This window comes from Artemia sp. Qi Xiang Cuo, chromosome 4, assembly GCF_049724085.1.
Source record: "Artemia sp. Qi Xiang Cuo chromosome 4, ASM4972408v1, whole genome shotgun sequence".
Classification (NCBI taxonomy): domain Eukaryota; kingdom Metazoa; phylum Arthropoda; class Branchiopoda; order Anostraca; family Artemiidae; genus Artemia; species Artemia sp. Qi Xiang Cuo.
The window spans coordinates 88,934,949-88,958,542 of NC_142797.1; the positions used below are offsets into that span (position 1 = coordinate 88,934,949).

At 35.8% G+C, this 23,594-nt stretch overlaps 1 protein-coding gene across 1 annotated transcript in view; it reads left to right on the plus strand.

Annotated features, from left to right (window-relative positions):
• Positions 1-23,594, plus strand: part of LOC148953604 (uncharacterized) — a 95,164-nt gene that overhangs the window by 15,389 nt on the left and 56,181 nt on the right. Inside the window, exon 3 of the mRNA XM_089088606.1 lies at positions 12,253-12,345. Coding sequence (XP_088944732.1) covers positions 12,253-12,345 — 93 coding nt within the window. The remainder of the gene's footprint in view (positions 1-12,252; positions 12,346-23,594) is intronic.

Below are 23,594 nucleotides of genomic sequence, written 5' to 3' on the forward strand. Positions count from 1 at the left end.
CTGTTTAACAGCACATGTTCTTTATTTTTGAAATTGGCCACGAACTTTCGTATTGGAATACATTATGTAAACAGCCGCTTTCTATAAACACCTTATATGCCCCCAGGGCATAAATTACAACCCTTACCCTAAGGGCTGTGAGGGTGGTTGTCATCCTCTAAGACCTCATTTCTAGAACTTTCAACTACGTTAAACAAAATGGCTATCTCAAAATTTTGATTGGATGTATTTGGGGAAATGGTGGGCGTGGAAGGGGTGTTAGTTGCCTTCCAATCATTTTCGACTATTAAAATGAGCACAAGCCACTCCAATATCTAATTGAATGAGCCCTTTTCGAAGTTTCTACGACAACTTCTTCGATATGAAGTGTCCTGGTCTAAAGGAAAAAATAATAAATAATACATTGTGCCAACATCGTTCTTATGTACCCCCAGGGCATAACTACAAAACCCTTGCCCTAAGGGTTGTGGGGGAGTAACCTCCTCAAAAAACATATTTTCTCTTTGGAAATCAGTTACTCTGAACAAAATGGCTATCTTAAAATTTTGATTGGATGTGTTTGAGGAAATGGTGGGCGTGGAAGGGGTGTTAGCTGCCTTCCAATCACTTTGAACTATTAAAAAGGGCACTAACTATTCCAATCGAATGAGCCCTTTTCGAAGTTTCTATGACAACTCCTTCGATACGAATTGCCCTGGTATGGAAAAAAAAATAATACATTGTGCCAAGATTGTTCTTTACTTAGGCAGCTCGATTGCGCTGCCTATGATAACATCCTGAATTGCCTAATGCTCTTTTATCTACCTCTTTTCATCTGAAAAAATCAGAAAGAAAAATGAACAGAATTTTAAAGTGGAAGGTAGATTTTTTGTTTCAAGAAAAATTTCTTCTTCTCCTTTCTACCAACCAATATACATAGCGAGCCCAAGATGACAGTATTGATTTTTAAGAAACTGATTAGCTGTGCTGACGGTTGAAGCCCGAAGGCCGATATCGATAACCAAAAAAGTGAGAAAAAAACAAAAAAAACGGCGGCTTATTCGTGACGCCACCACCAACAGAATCCGCGGTGGCGGCTGTGTGCGGATGCCTGCACAGTGGCACGCCGTCTTTTTGCTTTGGGTGGTGTACCACCGACTATTTGGCGTGGCGTTGGGGTCTACATCCGACACTATTAGCATATGACAATTAACTATCAGTGGCATCTATTTCAGTAAATATAAAAAGTTATATAGATAGCGCTTTGACTATATGGAATTTGCAATTTTAAATATTTTAATACTTTCCTTTTGTTATGTTAAGCACTAAGCAGGAAACTGGTTGAGTAGGGACTACCTAATTCCTTTGATCAGTCCAAAGGAGACATATTAGCTGTGTTGCCACAGTCACATGTTTCCTGTGAAACTTCACAGGTTTTTTTTATGGTCACAGGTTCACAGGTTTTTGCCGCTGAATGGTAGAAAGTCACAGATTTTTGTGGTAAAGGCTCCTAATATGACCTAGCATTCTGCTAAAAGTTGAATTTTGTAGAGCTCACATTTTCAAATTATTTTTAGTGATTTCGAGACGACATCTATTTATCATAAATGATTGAAACAACCATTTTGAATTGAGTTGAAAAAAGACGATAGGTCGGGGTTAAAAGGCTTTTATGTTATTGAATTTTTTCCCTGTATAAACCAATTTGCAGAAATTATCTGTCTGTTATTAGATTGTAAAAAGTGTCTTTTAAGCTTCTTTTATAAGTCTTTTAAGCTGCTGCTTCAGCAGCATCTAAAACCAGACTGGTTAGAGTCTTTTGTGCGTGATACAATACACTACATTACCCATAGTCCAAAGTGGATTGGAGAATTTCATTACCACCAGAAGTTTGCTAAAATTGAAGTGAAACAGTTGCTATCGGTGGTTTCAACGAGATGGCTCAGCTTTGAAGCACCCATCAGACGGCTATTAGAAACCTGGAATGCTTTGTTATTGTTTTACGGTGGTCACGTGTTAGGCGAGGGCACTGCAGACAAGGCGAGCAAGGAGAAGGCACTCAAAATTTACAACGCTTTAAAAAATCCTGTCACGAAGGCCCCTCTCTATTTTCTTGCACACGTTCTTGGGATTACCAAATCCCTAAACACTGACTTTCAGAGCAGTGACACAAGAATCCGTAGGCTGGTGAGCAGCTTCATTACGACGTACGCAATATTACTCCAAATGTTCATAAGAAAACGCCTGATACTGGTAGCGAAATCACCTTTCTCCATAGATCTGGTTCCCGCGAACTATCTTGAACTGGATGACATGAAATTAGGCACCAATACCGAATGTTACCTGCAGGAACGCGGATTGCTGATGACTCACTCAAAGCCTTTAAGGTCAGCTGTCTGAGGTTCTGCAAGCAGATGAGACAAAGAATAAGCTGGGAAGATCCAATTTTGTCCGATCTTAAGATTTTGGATCCCTACGTTGCCCACGGACCTGAAGAGGTGTTCATTATTCGCATTCTCGTGCACTTTTCTACGCTTCTGGGAAGCGATGCAACGATTGTAGAACGCAAGAGAGAAAGCATTGACCGTCAGCTGCAAGAGCTCAGGTTGAGCCGAGCTGATCTTGGTCAAGATCTGTTCAACCAACCATCTGGTTTCTCGAAGAGTATTTCGCATCTAAAGAAGCGAAAAAAAGTTTGCTGATCTGTCGACCTTTATGTTGCACCTCTTTTGTCTTCCCCATATAAGCACTGCTGCAAAGAGACAGTTCTCTTTCCTTTCGCATATGAAAGCGAGACTGCGTAACAAGCTGAACACCGGGACAGTTAGTGCATTGATGATGACCAAACAGTTAGTTGGTAAAGCCGCTTCCTGGACTACTCCAAGTGATCTACTGGATAAGGCTATCAAATGGAGAGAGGCAGTTTTTAATAAAGAAGATCCTCGTTGTGCTGAACCTGACAGCTCACACTCTGACTCTGAATAGACTACTGACTTTGATGGGGTGAGTATTTCGTTGCTCCTATGTTTTCCAGCTCCAACGCAAAGGTTCAGATCGTAATTTTTCCTCGTACCAACGATAATTCATCCTTTTTTCCCTTTCGAACAGAACAATTGTCTTTTCTCATTAAATTGTAAAGATATGAGAGGGAATTGTTACTGATTGATATAAATAAACCAATGACTTATCTTACGGTAGATACTAGGCCAAAACGTTGGAATGAGCTTCAAGAACAGATTCAATAAGGATAATTTTGATCAGAAGTGAGTTTTGAAGATGTACTTTAAGGAGTTAAAGTATTCCAATAAGCTTTTCTTTAAAGCGCGAGAGTATTTTGAGTTTTTTTTTTCAACTCGATCTTATAAGATTGATAGATTTTTCAATATTACGAAAGAAAAAACTTAATGTTTCTTCAAGAAGAATCAGATTGTAAAGAGATTATTAAATAGTTATTAGATTATTAAGATTTCAGAAACTTTCCCGTTTATTTTCTAAAATTGGTCTTTTTCTTAATGTTTAGAATTGTGAGTTTCTAGTTTTTAATGGTTCAACTTCCTATAATGTTCCCTTAGTTCGTCATGGTTTTTCTATACCCTCTGTTCCTGTTTTTCGATGGTTGGGTATCACTTTTACTAAATAAATTTCTAGCCCTCGCTAGTATACTGTTCGTGATGTTTAAAAGGAAATTCAAATTGGTTTTTCTAAGATTGCTGCCAATCGAGGGAAGTATAACAAACAAGGACTGGGTAGGCTTTATTCTACTTTTTGTGATAATTCTGTCCTTTACCTTTCTGGTAAAAGAAGAAATACGTTAAACATATCCGGTCTTTTTCTTTCAGATATTTTACATTATCCTTTATCTCCCCCCCTTGGCATAGTAGGGGTAAAATACTTCGTAAGTTTGAAGTTCTCGATGTAACAGCAAAGTTGGCTGTGCTGCAAGGAAGGCTTTCGGATTCATCTTTTTGTTGTTTTTCGCCTCATCATCCTTTGGTCTGTCTGTTCGGTTAATTTCATTGTAGTTTATTTTACTTCATTTTTTCTCTTTTTTGTCCTTGTCTTACTCACAACTTTGTGTATGACATGGGTTATAAGTACATTATTATTATTATTAGGGAAATAACTGAAAAAAAACAGGCAACTAGAACAGACCTAAAAAATGCAGCGTAAGTGGATTTAATTGTTTTGGTCCGGAATCAGCATTGCCTAAGGATATGTTGTAGTTTTTCGAAATTCTTGCTTTAGGATTCGCAATAGGAATTAGAGAAAAATATATCTTTACATTCGAACAGATTTCTCTTCAGCCTCTAAAAATGTCCTTTCAACCTTCAAGGAAAATTTTATACATCTGAACCTAGCATTAGGTAACTGTTGATAGTACCTGTCTCTTTTGCAGGGTTTAAGCTACAGGCGGAGTTTATAATACCCTGACTCGGATCAGTTGTGATTTATCAACCAATATCATTATATCAACCAATCAAATCAACCCATTATGACTCGGATCAGTTGTGACCTATCAATCAATATCATTATATCAACCAATCAAATTTGTGTGTTTTTATACCAATCTTGTTTGCCAAGACCTGAAGAACCGTAATAGTGATAATTATTTTTGTCTTCATTCGAAAACGTGGCAGCATTTACTTGAGAATCCTATGCAAGCGGCCTAGTTTAAACCTTGTGTGCAAGACGAACATGGCTGGCTAATTTTCAGTACCTATTGCTTTAGATTAGAAGTTGCCAGAAATTGTACTCGGATCATCAAAATTTAGCGTGGTTTCTAAGAAAACAGGTGGAGTGCTTTGAAAATATGATTTGTGAGAAATTGAAGTTCATTCCCCTGTTGCCCTTTTGAAAACTGTAATATCATAGCATAAGTTGGAAGCAGTATAGTGACCCAAATTGCAGACTCTGCAAGCTGACTGAAGAAACTTTGCAACACCTTCTCTTTGAATGCACTGCAAGTACTCCTGGAATTTATAAACTACACACCATATCTCAAAATTTTAAGCTTCCACTAGATATTAACCAGATTGTGGATGCTCCCTTACCAGCCTCCATTGAAAAGAAGTTTTACAGAGAGGCAATTGACGTGTTAATGAATTTAGATGTTCTTTGAGTGAGTAACATCTTCCAAAGTATTGTAACTTTAAAGAAGAGAGGTCTACAAGCAGAAGAAGGGGAGGGTCCTGTCGCAAGATCCGTAGAGGTACCTGCCGAGGTTATTATTAGTTTGTAGATGAATGGTAGCAAGAGCATACGCCTCCCTTGTTTGGCCCTGATGAAAAAGCCAATTTTGCCTTATGAAAAAACCCCTTGGAAGAATATAAATTTAATGCCATGGAGGCGAATCCACCAACTTCGAAGCCAGAAAGACACCAACTGTTGGAGCCCAAGTCATTTCTAAAGAAGAAGAAGAGCAGTTCAGTTAGAAGCTGAAAGGAGTCCGTGTAGAATTCCAGGTGCTTTTTTTTAATAAGAAGAAGAAGTTGTATAGAGCTGTATGTGGGTGACCAAGTTTGATGTCTAGTGATTGCTTTAGACCTCGGAAAAATTAACGTGTGAAATGCCCCTTTTCTTTTTTATGATCTACCAACTTATTTTACTTCTGCAAGAAGTTTTGCCTTGTGTTAGTTAAATATAATTCTTTAAAACAGATTTCTAGTCCGTCAAGTTTTGAAATGCTCAAAATTTAGGAACACTGCATGATTTTAACTTAAATTAAACAAAGATGCAGTGAAGCCTTTTTCGCTAGATAATTCACCCTACAATTGCCTTAAGTAGCTCAGGACTACTTCTAAATGTTCAGAAAACGGCAAGATAGAGGAGTTGTTAAACAATTTTAACCACTTGACTAACCAGTTGGCTGAGTGGTTAATATGATCGACGTCGTTTGTTCTAGATCCAGGAATCTGGTAATTAAGACTGAACTTAGCATAGTTGTTTTGCAACAAACTACATCTTTTTATTTTACCTTCCATTATCTTGCGAACTTCTATCTAAGCAGCGTAATTTGCCATTCTTTCTCCTTACATCATAAGTTGCGCTATGGGGCGAAACTTACAAAATTTGATAGAAAATACACGGACCAAAAAATTGATAGTTCCTGCCTGGTATTGTGAATAGATTTCTAGTGTGGGAATTGGGATTTCTGTCAGGTTTTCACATGGTCTTTAAGGAAAATCCTATGTGTCTAAACTTAGATGCAATTACTTGATGCGGAAAACCGTGCACACGTGATCATACGTTTTTTCATGCATATTGAACAATTCTATTTTCAAGTTTAACCCATAGATCCTTAATTGCTACTTAAGATCAACGACTCGCATCTTTTTCGCTATGGGGCAACTTTAAAACTTACAACAAACAAGAACTAAATTAAACAAGCAAATTTAAACTTAAATTAAAAAGGAATTTATACTACAATCGACACATTATTTGTTTTTCATGCTGATTCTAAGGTTGTAGGTGTTTTGGCCCCGGAAAGTTCCCCCGCGGAAACAACCGGAAAGTACTCGGCCGCTGAAAATACTTCCGCGAAAAGTACGCCACGGGCAGTACTCCCGCGGGCAAAACCCTCCGCGTAAAGTACCCGCGCTGGAAATACCCTCGGAACATACCCCCGCCCCCCCTCGGCGGAAAATATCCACTCGACACATGCATTTTTTTTCATTGTTTGTTTCTACTATAGGCCCGTTTTTCAGCACTAATATCTTACATCTAAGATCTTACATCTTTTTGAAAAGATTATTGTTTTTTAACTCATCTTTGTTCTAAGATCTTACAGCTTACTGATGTTAGCAAAAAGTCTGAAGACCGCCACTGTTCTGCCATATAGAACAAAGATGAGAGAACTTTGATGATATACTCATTATTGTTCTCAGACCGCTGATCAGAGCAGAATGATGAAAGACGTTTGTATAAAACGACAAAAGATGTAAAATCTTAGTTCAAAGATTTCACTTTTAAGCGTTTTCTGACAAAAGATATAAGATCTTAGCACATTGATGAGTGAAAAAACAGCCCTTATGCTTTCCTTTGTTTTGGTTACCTCATAAATACTATATAGTCACCGATTAACCCGCCACCCCTCCCACCAACCCTGCAGCCATCCATGTTTCAAATATACTACTTATTGCAGTCTCATTTTTATAACCAGGGCACTTCGTATTGAAGGAGTTGTCGTAGAAACTTGGAAAAGGGTTCATTCAATTGGAAATTGGAATGGCTAATGACCTTTTTAACAGTGAAAAGTGATTGGAGGACAACTAATCCTCCTCCCAAGCTCCCCCTCCCAATTACCCCATATTTTTAAAAACTAAATTTGGCCCTAAGATTAAATCAACATGAACCGTGTTAACGCTAATTCGCAATAAGACATCTAAGCAGTATCCCAAGAACGACTGAGGGTGTTATGTTCAAACTTTCGGGACTACTTCTGCTCTTAAAATTTAACCAAATCAAAATAGCGTAAATGTATCCAAGCTATCAAAGAAAGTAAACAGATTTTTTTGCGAATGGCATCAAGTTTTCTATTTCAGGTCAACTAGAGGAGGTATGAAAATAAATTAAACGCTAATATTTCTGTCCATATTTTGAAAAGGGTTTATGTTGTTAAAAATTGCTGAAAATTTGTCTCCAGCATACAAATAGCTGGTCCAACTATAAAATCTTAAAAAAACGAAAAGATTTAAACTATTATTTTCTTTTTTCCTGAAAAGACTATGTCAATATAAAACGAACATAAATTAATTAAAAAAAAAATTCCACAAAATAAGTTTTTCAAAGAAAAGTAAAGAACTCCATTAAACCAAAAATTAGCAAAAATAAAATAAAATACCAAGCGTGAAACTACCACAAATCAGCATCGATAAATAAATGAAACCCAAAAAGAACAAAAATTACTATAAATAAGCGAGTCAAACTCAAAGCGAGCAGAAATTAACATGAGCAGGGCTTAAAACCCTTATGCCTTCCCAAGGTCAGAACATAATTTACACTTACTGAAAAAAATACAAATGAATGTGCATTGTCAGTTTAATATACATATACTGATGTTTAGTAATCAAAATGTTAATATTATTTGATTTATTAAAGTTATTAAAGTAAAAACATTTATATTTTTTCAGTAAAGAGCAAGTTATGTTCTGTCCTTGGGAAGGCATAGGGGTTTTGAGCCCTATTCATGTTAATTTTTGCTCGTTTTGAGTTTAAAAAAGTTTGCTAAAGTTTGCCAAGTTTATAAATGGTCGTAAATGGCCGAAAAACAGTGACTTTTGTCGGCCTGTAGTAAAATGTTTCTGTTGTAATATATGTTACTCCGAACAATTTCTTCAAGTACTGTCAGGAATAATGTACTGTATTAAAAGAGAAAGAAAAAAAGTAACGGAATGGAGAAAGAAAGTGAATGAAAATGTCTTATGCAAAATTTTCATAGATAGTACTTTACGTCACCGACGATCCGTGTGTTACGCGAAGCGTAACATGCGGAAAAAATTTAGGGATACTGTACAATTTTTTTGTCTTTGGTACATTTTTCATGCAATTTGTGGTACATTTTGTTTTGAGGTGTTGGTAACACTGGTCACGACCCAGGGCATAAAATAAATAGTCATATTCACATAATGGTAGCCTATGTTATGTACTTGGTGCATTTTAGTAGAATATGAATTGAATTACCCTAGGCCTAACTTCAATAAAAGTCAAAACTATGTCTTCAGGTTTGGTAAAATTCTAGTTTAGCTACTTTGGAAAGGTTAATGTTAAGGAAAATGAAAATTTCAGTAGGCCTAATGAATCCAGGCCCCAAAACATAGTCTGGGAAGGTATTGCCAAGCTTCCATGTTAACCTTCTTCTAATTTCCAAGTCTTAGAAATTTGCCTACTTGACAATTCCTATTGAAATTTTGACAAAACAGCATTTTACTGTAAATTTTAGTAATTGCCTAGATAGCTACCTCCAGGTAAGGGAACATGTTAAGAAAATAATTTCCACTTCATAATAGCCTATGCAGAATAATCACAGTTATCATATTTTACCTGCAGCATAGTTATACTTTACTCCCAACCTCCCCTAATATGCAAACTTATAGCCCAAATTAGCTAATTTGGAAATTATTTGCAAATTAGCAAAAAATATATTTTGAATGCATTCAGCCACTGTTTCTTATTCAAACCAGTTCTTATTTTGTCACAGTTGATTCAATTTGCAGGTTAACAGGTTGCAGCAACTGAGTTACAGATAGGAAATATAAGATTTGGGCTATATATTTGCACATCAGGGGGGGGGTTAAAGTATAGTAGGGCTGCATTAAAATGTGTTAAATATGATTATTCTGCATATTACAAATCAAGAATTGTTTTCTTGAGATAGAAAATGGATACTTTGGGGTACATATTTGCACATTAGGGGAGGGGGGATGCATGTAAAAAAATGTTAACTATGATTATTTTGCATATTATGAAGTAAGAATTGTTTTCTTAACATGTTTCCTCATGTGGAGGTAGCTATTTAGGCAATTACCTAATTTACATTTATCAGTTTCTTTTTCTCTGGTTTTTAGTTATGAAAATGTCTGGTATTAGTTCTGAAAAAATTCCTGTTATTTGAGTAGAGTTTTAAGCCATTACCTTAATTTGCACTTGCTAGCAATATGGAAAACCCCAGTGTATGTCAGTTAGTGATGATAGGGACATCTGCTGCATCCCATTTTGTGAGTCATGGTTTTGTTGAACTGTCCTTATCAAGATTTGAAACTGTTGAAGGTTGTTGATCTCACTGTCATCTTGCTCAGACTTATAATGAGGTTTTGGAAGAAATGATTTCTTTTTCTTGCCTTGCTTGCAGAACAGCTTTGCTGGATCCCCTCTGGTACTTCACAATCTGGCAGGTCCAAACATATCTTTGTTGTCAGACTGGAGCAGCTTGTAGGACATTATCATGTCACCTCTTTGTTGACAGTATCTTAAAGCTGGTAAATTAAGGCTCTACTGTTGACATGAATTCTCTTTATCTTTGAGGCCCTTTATGCATTTTGTTCCCCTTCTTTAGACATATTTAAGAGCCAGCTGGTCTGTTTTATTAATTGGTGACACATATTCTATACTCCAATCTTGGTCTCACTCAGCTCTTTTAATGTTTAGTAACTATTGCTGGGGATGTATTGGTGATTGTGTGCTTGAATATACCAAGACTTTGGGTAGGCACTTGCTACTGTAGCTCAAGTGTGGGAGTTGAATTTAAGGTCTTCATCTACAATAACCCCCAAATCTCTTTCTAAGGTACTCTTGGAAATCAGTTGTCTCTCACCAGCATTTGATGACACTGAGTATTGCCATCGTAAATTATTTTGTCCAAAATGAAGAACCTTGCACTTTTCAACATTAAACTCAAGCCTCCATATATTGGCCCATTTGCAAAAGCTGTCTAGATCTGACTGTATTGAGGCCAAACCCTGCTGTGTGTTAACAGGTGTAATGAGTTTTGAGTCATTAGCATAGAGGCTAATATTTGTAATGTTTCTTTGAGCATCATTAATGTAGAAATTGAAGAGTGTAAGTCCCAAAACAGTTCCTTTAGGCACTGCAATTACAACTCTGCTATTTCAGGGTAGAAAGCTATACCACCTTCACCAAAACTCTTACCTGCTGCTTTCTTTCCTTTAAAAAAAAAAACATTATTTAATCCACCACAACCTCTCAATTCCAATTGCTTTCAGTTTCAACTGGAGCCTTTGATGACAGACTTAATTGAAGGATTTAGCAAAGTCTAGCAGAACCATATCCACTGAGAGACTTTGGTTAAGGAGCTCTGTTATGTGTTTGTATGAGTCAATCAGATTTATTTCAACTGATCTACCTGGTCGGAATCTATGCTGTGGTTCTGATAGAAGGTTAGTTTTGGCCAAATGTTTGAAAATGGTAGCATTTACAATGCCTTCTAGGATTTTCCCAACAACAGAGGTAATACTGATTGGCTGATAATTATGAGCTTTGGTCCTGTCTCCTCCTTTGTGCATTGGTGAGGTTTGGGCAACTTTCCAGTCTAATGGTATGACTGGAAGAGCTTTGAAAGTGGCAGTACTAATTGGACATGAGCTTCCTTTCACGTGGAACGAAAGCAGTGGCTGCAATTTTTAGAACGTGAACTATCTGGGCCAGATAAAGCTCAAGGTCTAGGAGGTCAGATGAAGGAGAAGTAGCTAGAAGATAGAAAAAAACGGGACTAGTTAGAGTCATAGGGAGAAAAGAGAAACGATAACGAAAATCCTATGTGCTTTTGCTTGCTGCTTTCTTTAGTACAGTACAACGCAAACTGAAACTAGTGTGATTGCCACCACCTTCACCTGAATGCTGTGGCAGGGCTCCTTTGCTGAAGAGTAATAATTATATAGATGGAAATGACTGCCCATTTTTCTTATTAAGTCCCAATAAGGCTTTTCTGTCTATGTTTCCATTGGCATGAGAACACATTTTTTATGTTTCATGGTGATGGGTCAAGAGTACTTTTCTTAGAATTATCCATTTTGACCAGCTGTTGATTTAGATGAGGGGAAGACCCTCATCTCTAATCCTCTCTGCTCAAAGAACACTCCTTTGATAGCTGATTAGAGTAATATAATTTTACTATATTGCTATAAAGTAAGAAAAGACTGTGGAGTCATCCAATATAAACACTATATATTTCAAATCTATTTAGACCCACCTTTTACTCATTTTTTTATGTTATACAGTAGTACCATTTTTTTATGTTATACAGCAAAACAAAAGTAATAAGTAGTAAAGTAATAAGTAAAAACAAAGTAGGAGAAGTAAAACTAGTAAACAAAACCAAAGTAATATAATAGTTCAGCCATATCAAATTTTGTAATGAAATCCAGTTGGTTTACGATTTATTTCTTGCTAATTGCTTTCTCTCAATTCTTTTCTTACAAATTCATCAACTCTGAAATTGTTAGAAAGTAACTTCAATTAAGTAGTTGTAGGTCAAAAACTTAAAATTTGTTCCAGCTTTCAACCTTAGATCAAATGTGTAGCATTATCTATTATATTTGCTTGTGCTTGCTTATGTATTACTTGTGTATACTTTTGCTTATATTGCCTGCTTGTGCTTATTTTGCTTATTTAGTATAGGTGCTTGGGTCTAAATTAAATTATTGAATCAAAGAATTCTACAAAATAAATTAGAATATATTATAAATTAGAATATATGTATTAGGCATAAATTAGAATGATGCTTTGGCTTAAAAAATGTTAACTGAGACTTTATTTCAGAATTCATTTCAAGAACTTGAAGATGATATAGGTGAAGCAGTATTAATTGATTCATGGGATGAAGGTGAATTGGACAAGAAAATTACAAGAAAGGTATTAATTTTTTTCTTTATGCATGATAAAACACCTTTACACAGATAATTTTTTTCTTTATGCATGATAAAACACCTTTACACAGATAAAAGTACCAAGCGCCGTTTGTTAAGCTGTTCTCAAAAGGAATAGCAACAAGGTAATTCAAAACCGGAAGACCAAAGTCTGATTGAACCTATATTGCCTTGTTCATCATCCCTTTGAAAACAGATTAGCAAACATTTTTGGGTAATTATCTCAAAAGTATAAAACACAATCTTTAGACGTGACGGCGATTAAATGAAAAGGTAGTTTATAGGCAAACTTACAAAGTAGTTATAGTTATAGTAGCTACAGTTATATTGATCGGAGTAATGAGGGAGTAGAAAAGTTTCGTTTTGAGAGTTGTTGATAAATTCTTATTCCTCCAGATACTTGAGTATCTGGATGTGAAACTGGAGTTCGCAAGCCAGGCGTCTCTTGTCGTCTTTGAGTTGGTTGTTATCAGAAGTAAGTAGGCTCCCTAGGTATGTGAAGTCTTCCACCCACTAAATGATATCTCCACCAAGCCGAAGGCTGAGATTTGCCTGTGAATCGGGCTTACGTGAGCAGCGCATGGCTTTCGTTTTTGAGGTTTATGTATTTTTTTTCTTTTTCTTTATGTATATATGTTTGTTTCTTTAAGCATGGCTTTTTTTTCTGGAAACATAAGCATAAAACTGTTATTTTAAGATATCCATTTCTAATAAGTAAGGAGGGCCTGAATGGTGGTGGTGGCTGGGGGAAGGGTCTCAGAAGGTTAGATTATAATCAATTAAAGAATCAATTAGTTCTTTGGTACATTTTGGTGAAAAACAGATTGAATTTACAGACAGGGTAGGTTGACATCAGGCCCATCGAATTTGGCCAAATTTGTCATTGAGGCTACTAAAGACGGATTCGAAACACATTTATGCGCTTTTGACCTTTCCTAACGTTTCGACGTCGTTAGGATCTCTAAAGCTATTTATCCTCTTTTAAGTCACGGTACAAACAATTCGGTAATTTGACATTATACTGAACTATCTTGACAATATACCGAAGCAAAGTGGGTCAGTACTATATGAGGAGAGCTGTCCCCTCCCCAACCCTAAATCTTTACACTGAAGTCTTTAAGTTCTTTAAAATGCTTCTAATTCAAATTACAGGTCTTTCATAAAGAACTGTAACAGAAAGTGAAATTTTATCGTAAAGAGTAAGAGTTGAAGGGCAGCCCTCTCGTGTACATAATAGCTTTAGTTCGTTCTAGGTTTTAATGTTGCTTCTTACTTTCAGTTTAAAAAGATTATTTTTTTCTATTTAATTTCTGATCGTTTTCAAATCATACTAGGCAATTCCGTCTCCCCTCTTGTAAAATTTCCCATGGAAAATCCCCCGGAAACTTTACTTCCCACAAAAAATTTTCCTCGTAGACCCTCTCACCTCCAGAATATACCTCCCAAAAATATCCGTATATTTCCCAATGACAAATACTATGTGTTCAATGTGAAAATTGCGTTTCTTACAGTCCTCTCATCTGGGACTATAAGGTGTGTGTGTGTGTGTGAGGGGGGGGGGGTCATGTAATCCCAAAAGATATCGTTGTTTGACCATTCAACTATGCTGAATAAAATTGCTATTTCAAAATTTTGATTGTATATCCGGGGGAAAAAAGGGGCGTGGTATAAGACAATATTTTTGGTCACTTATAAATGACAGTAGAACTTTTGATTTCAGATCAAATTTCCACTCTCTTGATCACTGGTTTGACATGATCACCCCTAAAAAAAAAAAAAAAAAAAGAAAGAAAACAAACAAATAAACACGTATCCATGATGTTTCTTCTAGTAAAAAATGCAAAATTCCAAATTTTGAATATAGGAGTTTGAAACCTGTACGTGCTGAATCTGATAGCGTGATTTTCATCCAGATCTTGACTTTTTGGGGGCGTTTCCTACTTTTTTCAAAAGTCAGGAACATTCTCTCAGGGTTGTAATTTTTGATGGGTAATATCAAACTTTCCGAATTTTATATGGTGGCCGGCGTTTACTCCCTGGAAAATACCCCCCCCCCTCCCGTGGAAAATTGGGTGTTATAAATTTGAGAATTTTATTTGAATTGTGTTTTTTTTTTTAGGTTCTTTGAGAAGGAATTAATGGAAAAAGAGGAATTTACGCACCATACATATATTAAAAATCTGCAATTTTTGTTTAAAAAACTTCCATGAAGCTCTTTAATTTTTGGCAGTAGTAGGTGCCAAATTAAAAAGAAAGAGAATTAAAAAATTTAGGTAAAAAATAATAAAAATAAAGCTAAAAACCAAAAAGTTTAAGACTTAGCTTTCCTTTGAAAGGACAGTTGGCTTTGGGAACCAACAAATTCTTATTGTTTAAGTTCTTACGTACGGAAGCGTTGTCAAATTCTACGGGTTATTTTTTCTTTTCTTCCAAGTGTAAAACTACCGCAAATCACCATTAATGAGTAAATGACACCCAGAGGGAACAGAAATTACAATAGATAGCCTAGTCAAACTCAAACCAAGCAAAAATTAAAGGAGTAGGGCTGATAACCCCAGTTTCTTCTCAAAACTAGAACATAATTTGCACTCAACTAAAAAAACAAATAAACGTGGACTGTCAGTTTATTATACGTATTCTGATGTTTATTCCTTAAAGTCCCGATGCCTCTTTATTTATTAAAGTAAAAAAGTGAAAACATTTAAAAATGCATTTAGCTTTCAATAAAATGCAAATTATTTTTTGGTCTTGAGAAGGTGTTTTACACTTTTCTACCATTTTTTTTTATAAAAATATGCGTTGAATAGGCATTTTTTAAGTTTTCAAATTCTTCCTGAAACAAATTGGATCTAAAAAATTTGTTTATAGATGCCACTGTATACAAAACGCAGTAGCGTTAATACAAATTAAAATTCAACTGAAACAGCCAGGTATCGATGCCGTCTATAAATCAATTTTCCTAGATGGCAGTTGTTTCACCACGAGTTTCAAAGCTTAAAAATATTTTTTAATGCATTCTTTTTTTTCAAAAATTTGTCAGAAAAAGTGTAAAACACTGAAAGAAGTAAAGATAAAGGTTACCCCCATGCAACATGCGGCAAATGTAATTGCGCCAGCTTTGTTAGGCATGACAGCACGCCATTCATCCTTTCTGTTGCCTATTTCCTAATAAGAGTTTGTCAGCTTGTATTGCCAAAACATATTTTTTGGGTTATTTTATATTATTTTTAGTGAATTTTAGGAATTTATAACTTTATTCTAGTACTAACAAAGATTATATAATATTAGTAAGATATTTTAAAGCGATGTTTTTTAATGTAATCTTTCGTTTTTTTTTTTTTTTTGCGTTAAAAAAATAAGTAGCTTTATAAACTTTTCCTACATTTAAAATAAATTTATTTAAAAAAAAAAAAAAAAAAACAGATGAAGCTTCATTGGATATTTGCTTTATGCAAACGAACATAATCTTCAAATTATGCTCATCATAGGCAACATAATAGCGCTACCTAAGTAAAGAGCGTTGTGGGCACACTGTATTATTTGTTTATTTTTTGGTCTTAGGCTAGGGCATTTCGTAACAAAGGACTTGTCGTAGAAACTTCGAAAAGGGCTCATTCGATTGGAAATCGCAACAGCTAGTGCCCTTTAAGATAACTATTATATAGATATAGAGAGCTATATAGAGACCTTTAAGATAAAATTTTAAGATAACTATTTTGTTCAACGTTAATAAAAAGTGTATAAATTCTGTCTTTGAGGATGACACCCCCCCCCTCCACGGCCTTCAGGGCAAGGGTTATAAGTTATACCTGGGGACAAATAAGGTATATATAGAAACGGTATTTGAAAAAACTCTGGAATGGGCTCATTCGATTGGAAATAAGATGTTTCAGTGCCTTTTTTAAGATTCAGAGTGATCAAAGATTGGATACTCCCCCCCCCCCCCACACACACATCTTGTATTTTCCCAAAATAAATCTGATATAAATTTTGAGATATCATAATCTGATATAGTTTTTTTTTAATATCGAAAGTGATTAAAAAGTAAGATTGAAAGTAAGATTCAGAGTGATTGGAGGGTGAATACCCCCCTCCCACACACACTTCATATTTTCCCAAAATGTATCTGATAAAAATTTTGAGCTGGCCATTTGTTGTCTTAGAAACTTCAAAAAGAGCTCATTCGATTGGAAATTTAAAGGGCTAGTGCCCTTTTATTGTCAAAAATGATTGGAGTGCAACTAACCCCCCTCCCACGCCCACCATTTTCCCAAACACATCCAATCAACATTTTTAGATAGCCATTTTGTTCCACGTACTTGAAAGGTCCGGAAATTATGTCTATGTGGATGACAACCTCTCCAGAGCCCTCAGGGTACGGGTTGTAAGTTATGCCCTGAGGCATATAAGATATATATGGAAAGGGTGATCGTATATAGTTCGGAAGGGGCTCATTGGATTGGTAATCAGGAGTTATAGTAATCTTTTTAAGATTCAAAGTGATCAAAGGGTGGATCACTCCACCATGTCATTCGACCAAAATGTCGAAGAAACTTCGAAAACAGCTCATTCGATTGAAAATTGAAAGAGACACTGCCCATTTTAATAGTCGAAAGTCACTGGAGGGCAACTAACTGCCCTCCCAAGCTCACCATTCCCAAAACACATCCAATAAAAATTTTGAGATAGCGTTCAACGTAATTGAAAGGTCTGGAAATTGTGTCTTTGAGGATGACACACCCCCCCTCCACGGCCTTCAGGGCATAGGGTTATAAGTTATACCTGGGGACAAATAAGGTATATATAGAAACGAGTGATTTGTAAAAACTCTGGAATGGGCTCATTCGATTGGAAATAAGATGTTCCAGTGCCTTTTTTAAGATTCAGAGTGATCAAAGATTGGATACTCCCCCCCCCCCCCACACACACATCTTGTATTTTCCCAAAATAAATCTGATATAAATTTTGAGATATCAAAATCTGATATAGTTTTTTTTTTAATATCGAAAGTGATTAAAAAGTAAGATTGAAAGTAAGATTCAGAGTGATTGGAGGGTGAATACCCCCCTCCCACACACACTTCATATTTTCCCAAAATGTATCTGATAAAAATTTTGAGCTGGCCATTTGTTGTCTTAGAAACTTCAAAAAGAGCTCATTCGATTGGAAATTTAAAGGGCTAGTGCCCTTTTATTGTCAAAAATGATTGGAGTGCAACTAACCCCCCTCCCACGCCTACCATTTTCCCGAACACATTCAATCAACATTTTGAGATCGCCATTTTTTTCAACGTAAATGAAAGTCCGGAAATTATGTCTATGAGGATGACAACCCCTCCAGAGCCCTCAGGGCACGGGTTGTAAGTTATGCCCTGAGGCATATAAGATATATATGGAAAGGGTGATCGTATATAGTTCGGAAGGGGCTCATTGGATTGGTAATCAGGAGTTATAGTAATCTTTTTAAGATTCAAAGTGATCAAAGGGTGGATCACTCCACCATGTCATTCGACCAAAATGTCGAAGAAACTTCGAAAACAGCTCATTCGATTGAAAATTGAAAGAGACACTGCCCATTTTAATAGTCGAAAGTCACTGGAGGGCAACTAACTGCCCTCCCAAGCTCACCATTCCCAAAACACATCCAATAAAAATTTTGAGATAGCGTTCAACGTAATTGAAAGGTCTGGAAATTGTGTCTTTGAGGATGACAACCCCCACACTCCTCAGGGATAGGGTTGTAAGTTATACCCTGGGGGCATATAAGGTATATATAGAAAGAGTGATCGTATAACCTTTGGAGGGGGCAAATTCGATTGGTAATCAGAAGTTTTAGTGCTCTTTTTAAGATTCAGAGTGGTGGGAAGGTGGATACCCCCGCCCCCCCCCACACCTCGTATTTTCCCGATATGTATTTAATAGAAATTTTGGGATAAGATAAGATAAGATATTTATTTCAGAAAATGGCTATCACAAGCCCAGAAGGGCCGAATTCGCATTTCGGGGTCATATAATAAAATAAGACATAAATAGCACAACAACTAAAAAACTGGCTAAACACTGCCAAAAACAACAATATCAGAAAGGCAAAGCCATTCATTAGTCTAACAAAAAGTGTCAAATGTAAGAAGGTTAAAAAGGCACAAATTAAAAAAAAAAAAAAAAAAAAAACCAAAAAAATAAAATTGAGATAAAAATAATGTTTAAAAAGGTTTAAAAGAGATTATATAAAAAGGGGAGGGAACGGAAGAGCCAAACGGACACCAGCATGGGTATCACCAGTAAAAAAAAAAAAAAAAACAAAAAAAAAAAAACTAGTGGTTTATTTGATCAGTAATAAAGGGGACAAAGGTTTTTTCATATCTGGAGGTTAAACAACGGATGGGGGACAAGATAGGGATGGGTTCAGATGCAGTACGTGGCAGGCGGTGTCTGGATGGGGAGTGTCTTTTGGGGAAAATGTTTTCCGTGCGAGGGTTTATTATTGCATTTTTTGAAAAACGGAGGCACAGCGTTCCTCTCCTGTGCTCAAGAGTTTCCAGCTTGGCCACTTTTAGATGGAGTGAATATGGTACCAAAGTTTCTTTAAAAATTATTCTTAGGGCTCTTTTTCGAATAGATTCAATTTTATCTGATTCATCACGGGAGATGCCAGGATGCCATACTGGACAAACATATTCAAGATGCGGGCGGACGAAGGAAGTATAAATCCTTAAAGAATGGGATGGGGGGATGTTAAATTTATTCAAGAGCTTAAAGAGAGACATGGACGCATTAGCTCTACGGACAATATCTTTCACGTGGATATCCCACTTTAAATTAGAGGAAATTGTAACCCCAAGTAATTTAAAGGAAGACACAGATATATCTGGGGGTATAGGGTCAAGGAAGGCGGGAATAGATTTCAAGAAATTTATCGTAATTATATTTGATTTAGTGGTATTTACTTTCATATTTAGGTTCTTAGCTTCATCCGAAATGTGGGATAGAATTTCAAGGGGGTCACTTTTTATATTCCTGTGACATACTTCGAGGATCGTCAAGTCATCCACGTATTTCCACCTACGGGGAAGTCCTTACCAATATCGTTAATCATGACTAGAAATAAAAGTGGTCCCAATAAGGTTCCTTGAGGAATTCCACAATATATAGGGAGGGGGTTAGAGAAAATATTTTTGTATTTAACAACTTAGGATCTATTTGAAAGAAACGATATAACAATATTTACTAACAGAGGATGAAGTTTAAAGTTAACCAGTAGCGAACGAATTAGGGTGGTGTGGTCAACCAGGTCAAAAGCTTTTTGAAAATCAACTAAGACAAGGTTCAGCCAGACATTTGGTTTATCAAGGTTACTTATGATGGTATGCATTAAGTGCACAAGGTAATGGGTGGTGGAAGTTTTCTTTAAGTTACCAAACTGCCGGGTGTCAATACGCGGACAAATTTTATCCTTAAGCCAGTCACAGAGGAAACCTTCATAAAGTTTGGAAAAAACAGAAGTGAGCGTAATGGGGCGAATGTTGGCGAAAGTCAGACTGGCGCATTTTTTAGGGACAGGTGTTATAAAACCTTGTTTCCATCAACTTGGGAATTTGCCAAATTGTGTGATGTGGTTGAAAATATTTGACAAAGGCTCAGCAATTTTGTCCGAAAAGGTTTTAATTAAGTCAACTGGGATGTCAAGGTGACAAATACTTGATTTTATAAGCTTTAGAAATTTATTGGTAATATCAGAGGGCGAAATAAAGAAGAAGGACGTTTTAGGAGAACCATTTGTAATTGAGTCAGTGAAAGGCAGGAAAGTTTACCCGATAAAATCAAGGTACAATTTCAGATCATTGACATTATTATTAGGGAGTTAAGGGAGATGAAAATTAATTTCGGAAGGACTTTTTCCGCATATTTCTTTAATTTTTCTGTACCATTGCTTGGGCTTGTTAGAATATAGATCTTTGACTTTATTATTATAATAAAGGGATGACCATATATGGGATGACCATTATATAGCTCATTTGATTGGAAATTGAAAGGGCCAGTGCCCTTTTTAATAGTCGAAAGGGATTGGAGGGCAACTAACTCCCTCGCCCACCATTTCACCGAACACATCCAATCAAAATTTTGAGATCGTCATTTTGTTCAACGTAATTGAAAAGACCAGAAATTATGTCTTTGAGGATGACCCTTCCCCCCCCCTCCACAGCTCTCAGAGCAAGGTAAGTTATCCCGGGAGGGTATATAAGTTATATATAGAAAGGGTGATCGTATAAACTGGAGAGGGATTGTTGGACTGGTAATCAGAAGTTCTAGTGCCATTTTTAAGATTCAGAGCGTTCGGAGGGTGGATAATCACCCCCCTCCCCCCCCCCCAAACCTCATATTTTCTCGTAATGCATTTGATAGAAATTTTTAGATGACCATTTATTGTAGAAATTTCTAAAAAGGCTCATTCGATTGGATATTTGAAAGGGCTATTGCCCTTTTTATTAGTCAAAAGTGTATGGAAGGCAACAAGCCCCCGCCCCCCACACGCGCATCAATTCTCAAAACACATCTGATCAAAATTTTGAGCCATTTTTTTCAGTGTAGTTGTAAGGTCAGGAAATTATGTCTTTGATAACCTCCATACCTTCTCAAGACCAGAACATCGTTTTTACTTTACTAAAAAAAAAATGGCTGTGGATTGTCAGTTTTGTATACATATACTGATACATTCCTTAAAGTTTTAACAATTTTTAATTTATTTAAAGTTAAAAAAGTTAAAACATTTTACAAGTATTTTATTTATTTAAATCATACAATAAATAACCGTGTTAAACTCAAAACGAGCAAACATTAACATGCGTTGGGCTGACAACCCCCATGCCTTCTCTAGACCATTTTTTTGTTTTTAGTTAGACTTGAAACGAATTTTTTACCCCACCCCCTTTACTGTGGAATACCTGTCCCTACAATCGAATTCTGAAATTAAATTCTTTAAAAAGGATACTTCTATTGCGATTTTTCGCTTTTTTTTCTGGTTACTGGTAAAAATCATGCAAACAAGTGCAAAGATTTAACTTATTCAAGATTTTATTCTCCCTGAGTAATTTTCCTTGTAGTAAATAAACTTTAATAGAACATATGAAATGTAATTATAAATATACTTATAATGTATAAAGTTTATATTTAATATAATTATATTTAATAAACAACTATGAATGCCTTTATTTACACGAGTTTTAGTACAAGCATTTATAAACGTAGAAACCTTCAAAAATCACTCAATTTTTTCCATAATTGTTTTTTATGGTTTGTTGGTTTATTTCATTTTGGGATTTATGTTCAACTACAGTGTTTTGCCATATAACGGCTAAGTGGTATTAAATTAAAACAGTCAAGGCATGGTGAGTGGGAAGATGAACTAAATCAGAAGACACAATGGATTAATTCAAGGTTGTCAAAAGGGTGTATTTTTGACATCTCTGAAAAGGCTAAAGGAATTGAGATGAATTTTTTAGGGCATATTGAGGGGAATGGTTGATTAATATTGGTCTATAGTTAGCGATGTAACATAATTGGGTCAGGATTCCCGAAGCCCTCTAGAACCCCAAAGATTGTGAAGATTTTCAACCCATTTGTTTGAATACTATTCCCCGTATTCTTCCATCCAAAGTACTATAGTACAACTCTTAACAAATTTTTTATCAAAATTTTGAGCAACATACAAATAGTAAACCAAAATCTTAATTCTTATGGGGAAAAGCAGAAAATATTTAAAAATATTTTTCTCTTAACTAATGAAAAAGACTAAGTCAATTTAAAACGAAAAGAAACTAATTTAAAAATCCACAAATAAAGTTTTTCAAAAAAGCAAAGAGCTTAATTAACCAAAGACGAATAGAAATAAAATACCTCAATCATATATTTAAATGTTATTTCGTATATTCAATAATATTTTAAAAACTATATTAGATGGTTATTGCTTAGGTAGAGCTATAGCGCTGCCTGAGTAAAGATTGCTGCGGCTACGACATATTTGGTTGCCTCCTCCTCAACACCTCGCTATTCACGCTGAAGTTTTTTAGCACTTTAAAAAAAGCTTATTATTGTTCTAATTAAATGACCTTTGTGTTCCAGGAGTCTCTCTTAAAGAATTGGGACAAAATTCGAATTTTAGCGTTAAGATCGACGTGTTGAGGATGGGGTGATTCTCCCGTATACTTAAAAATTTCTGTTTATTTTGAGTTTCAAAGTTGCTCCTTACTTTCATTTGAATAAAACTTTCTTTCTTATTTAATTTCTATTCGTTTTTCAGATAACGTCTGGAAATCTGGCTCCACCTCCACGGGAAAATTGTCCCCACATAAATAATTTCTAGACAATTCTCTTCCGGCGAAAGTTTACCTCAGACAATTACTCCACGCGTAAAAATGAGTCTTCTGGTAAAAAAAATATAAAATTCCAGATTTTGGAAGATTTGGAAGATTTAATGCGCTGGTATACTTTAATGGGGAACACTAAACTTATTGTAACCTATATAATTGGAATCAGCATAATAAGCCAATTGTTTTGATATATCAGTATGAAAATTTTGTTTTTTAGAGTTTCGGTTACTATTGGGCCGATTGCTCCTTACTTACAGTTTGTTCCCACGTACTGTTTGATATCTCCAAGCCACAGTATGTATATTATGGACCAAATCAGGTTTCTCTTGGAAGAAGTCAAGGTAATAAAATCTGTTTATTATTTGTCTGATGTTTTACCTCAGCCCTGACCCACGACAATTTTCCAGACGTATAAATATTACCTTTGGGGATGATATGACCCCCCCCCCCCACCCATATAGTTCCTGAGGATAGGGCTCAAAGTTACGTAATTTTCACATTGAACACATAGTATTTGTCATTAGGATATATACGGATATTTTTGGGGGGTTTATACTAGAGGGGGGAGGGTCTACGGGGACAATTTTTTGTGGGGAGTAAAGTTTCCAGGGGATATTTTTACACGAGGGAGAAGGGAATTTCCTAGTATGATTTGAAAAACGATCAGAAATTAAATATTAAAAAAAAATATCTTTTTCAACTGAAAGCAAGAAGCAACATTAAAACTTAAAACGAACTGAAACTATTCCGTAAACGAGAGGGCTGTCGTTTCCTCAACTCTTACTCTTTACGATAAAATTTGACTTTTTGTTTCAGGTCTTTATGAAAGACTGTTCAAACACAAGGCCCGTTGAATTTCAATGAGAATC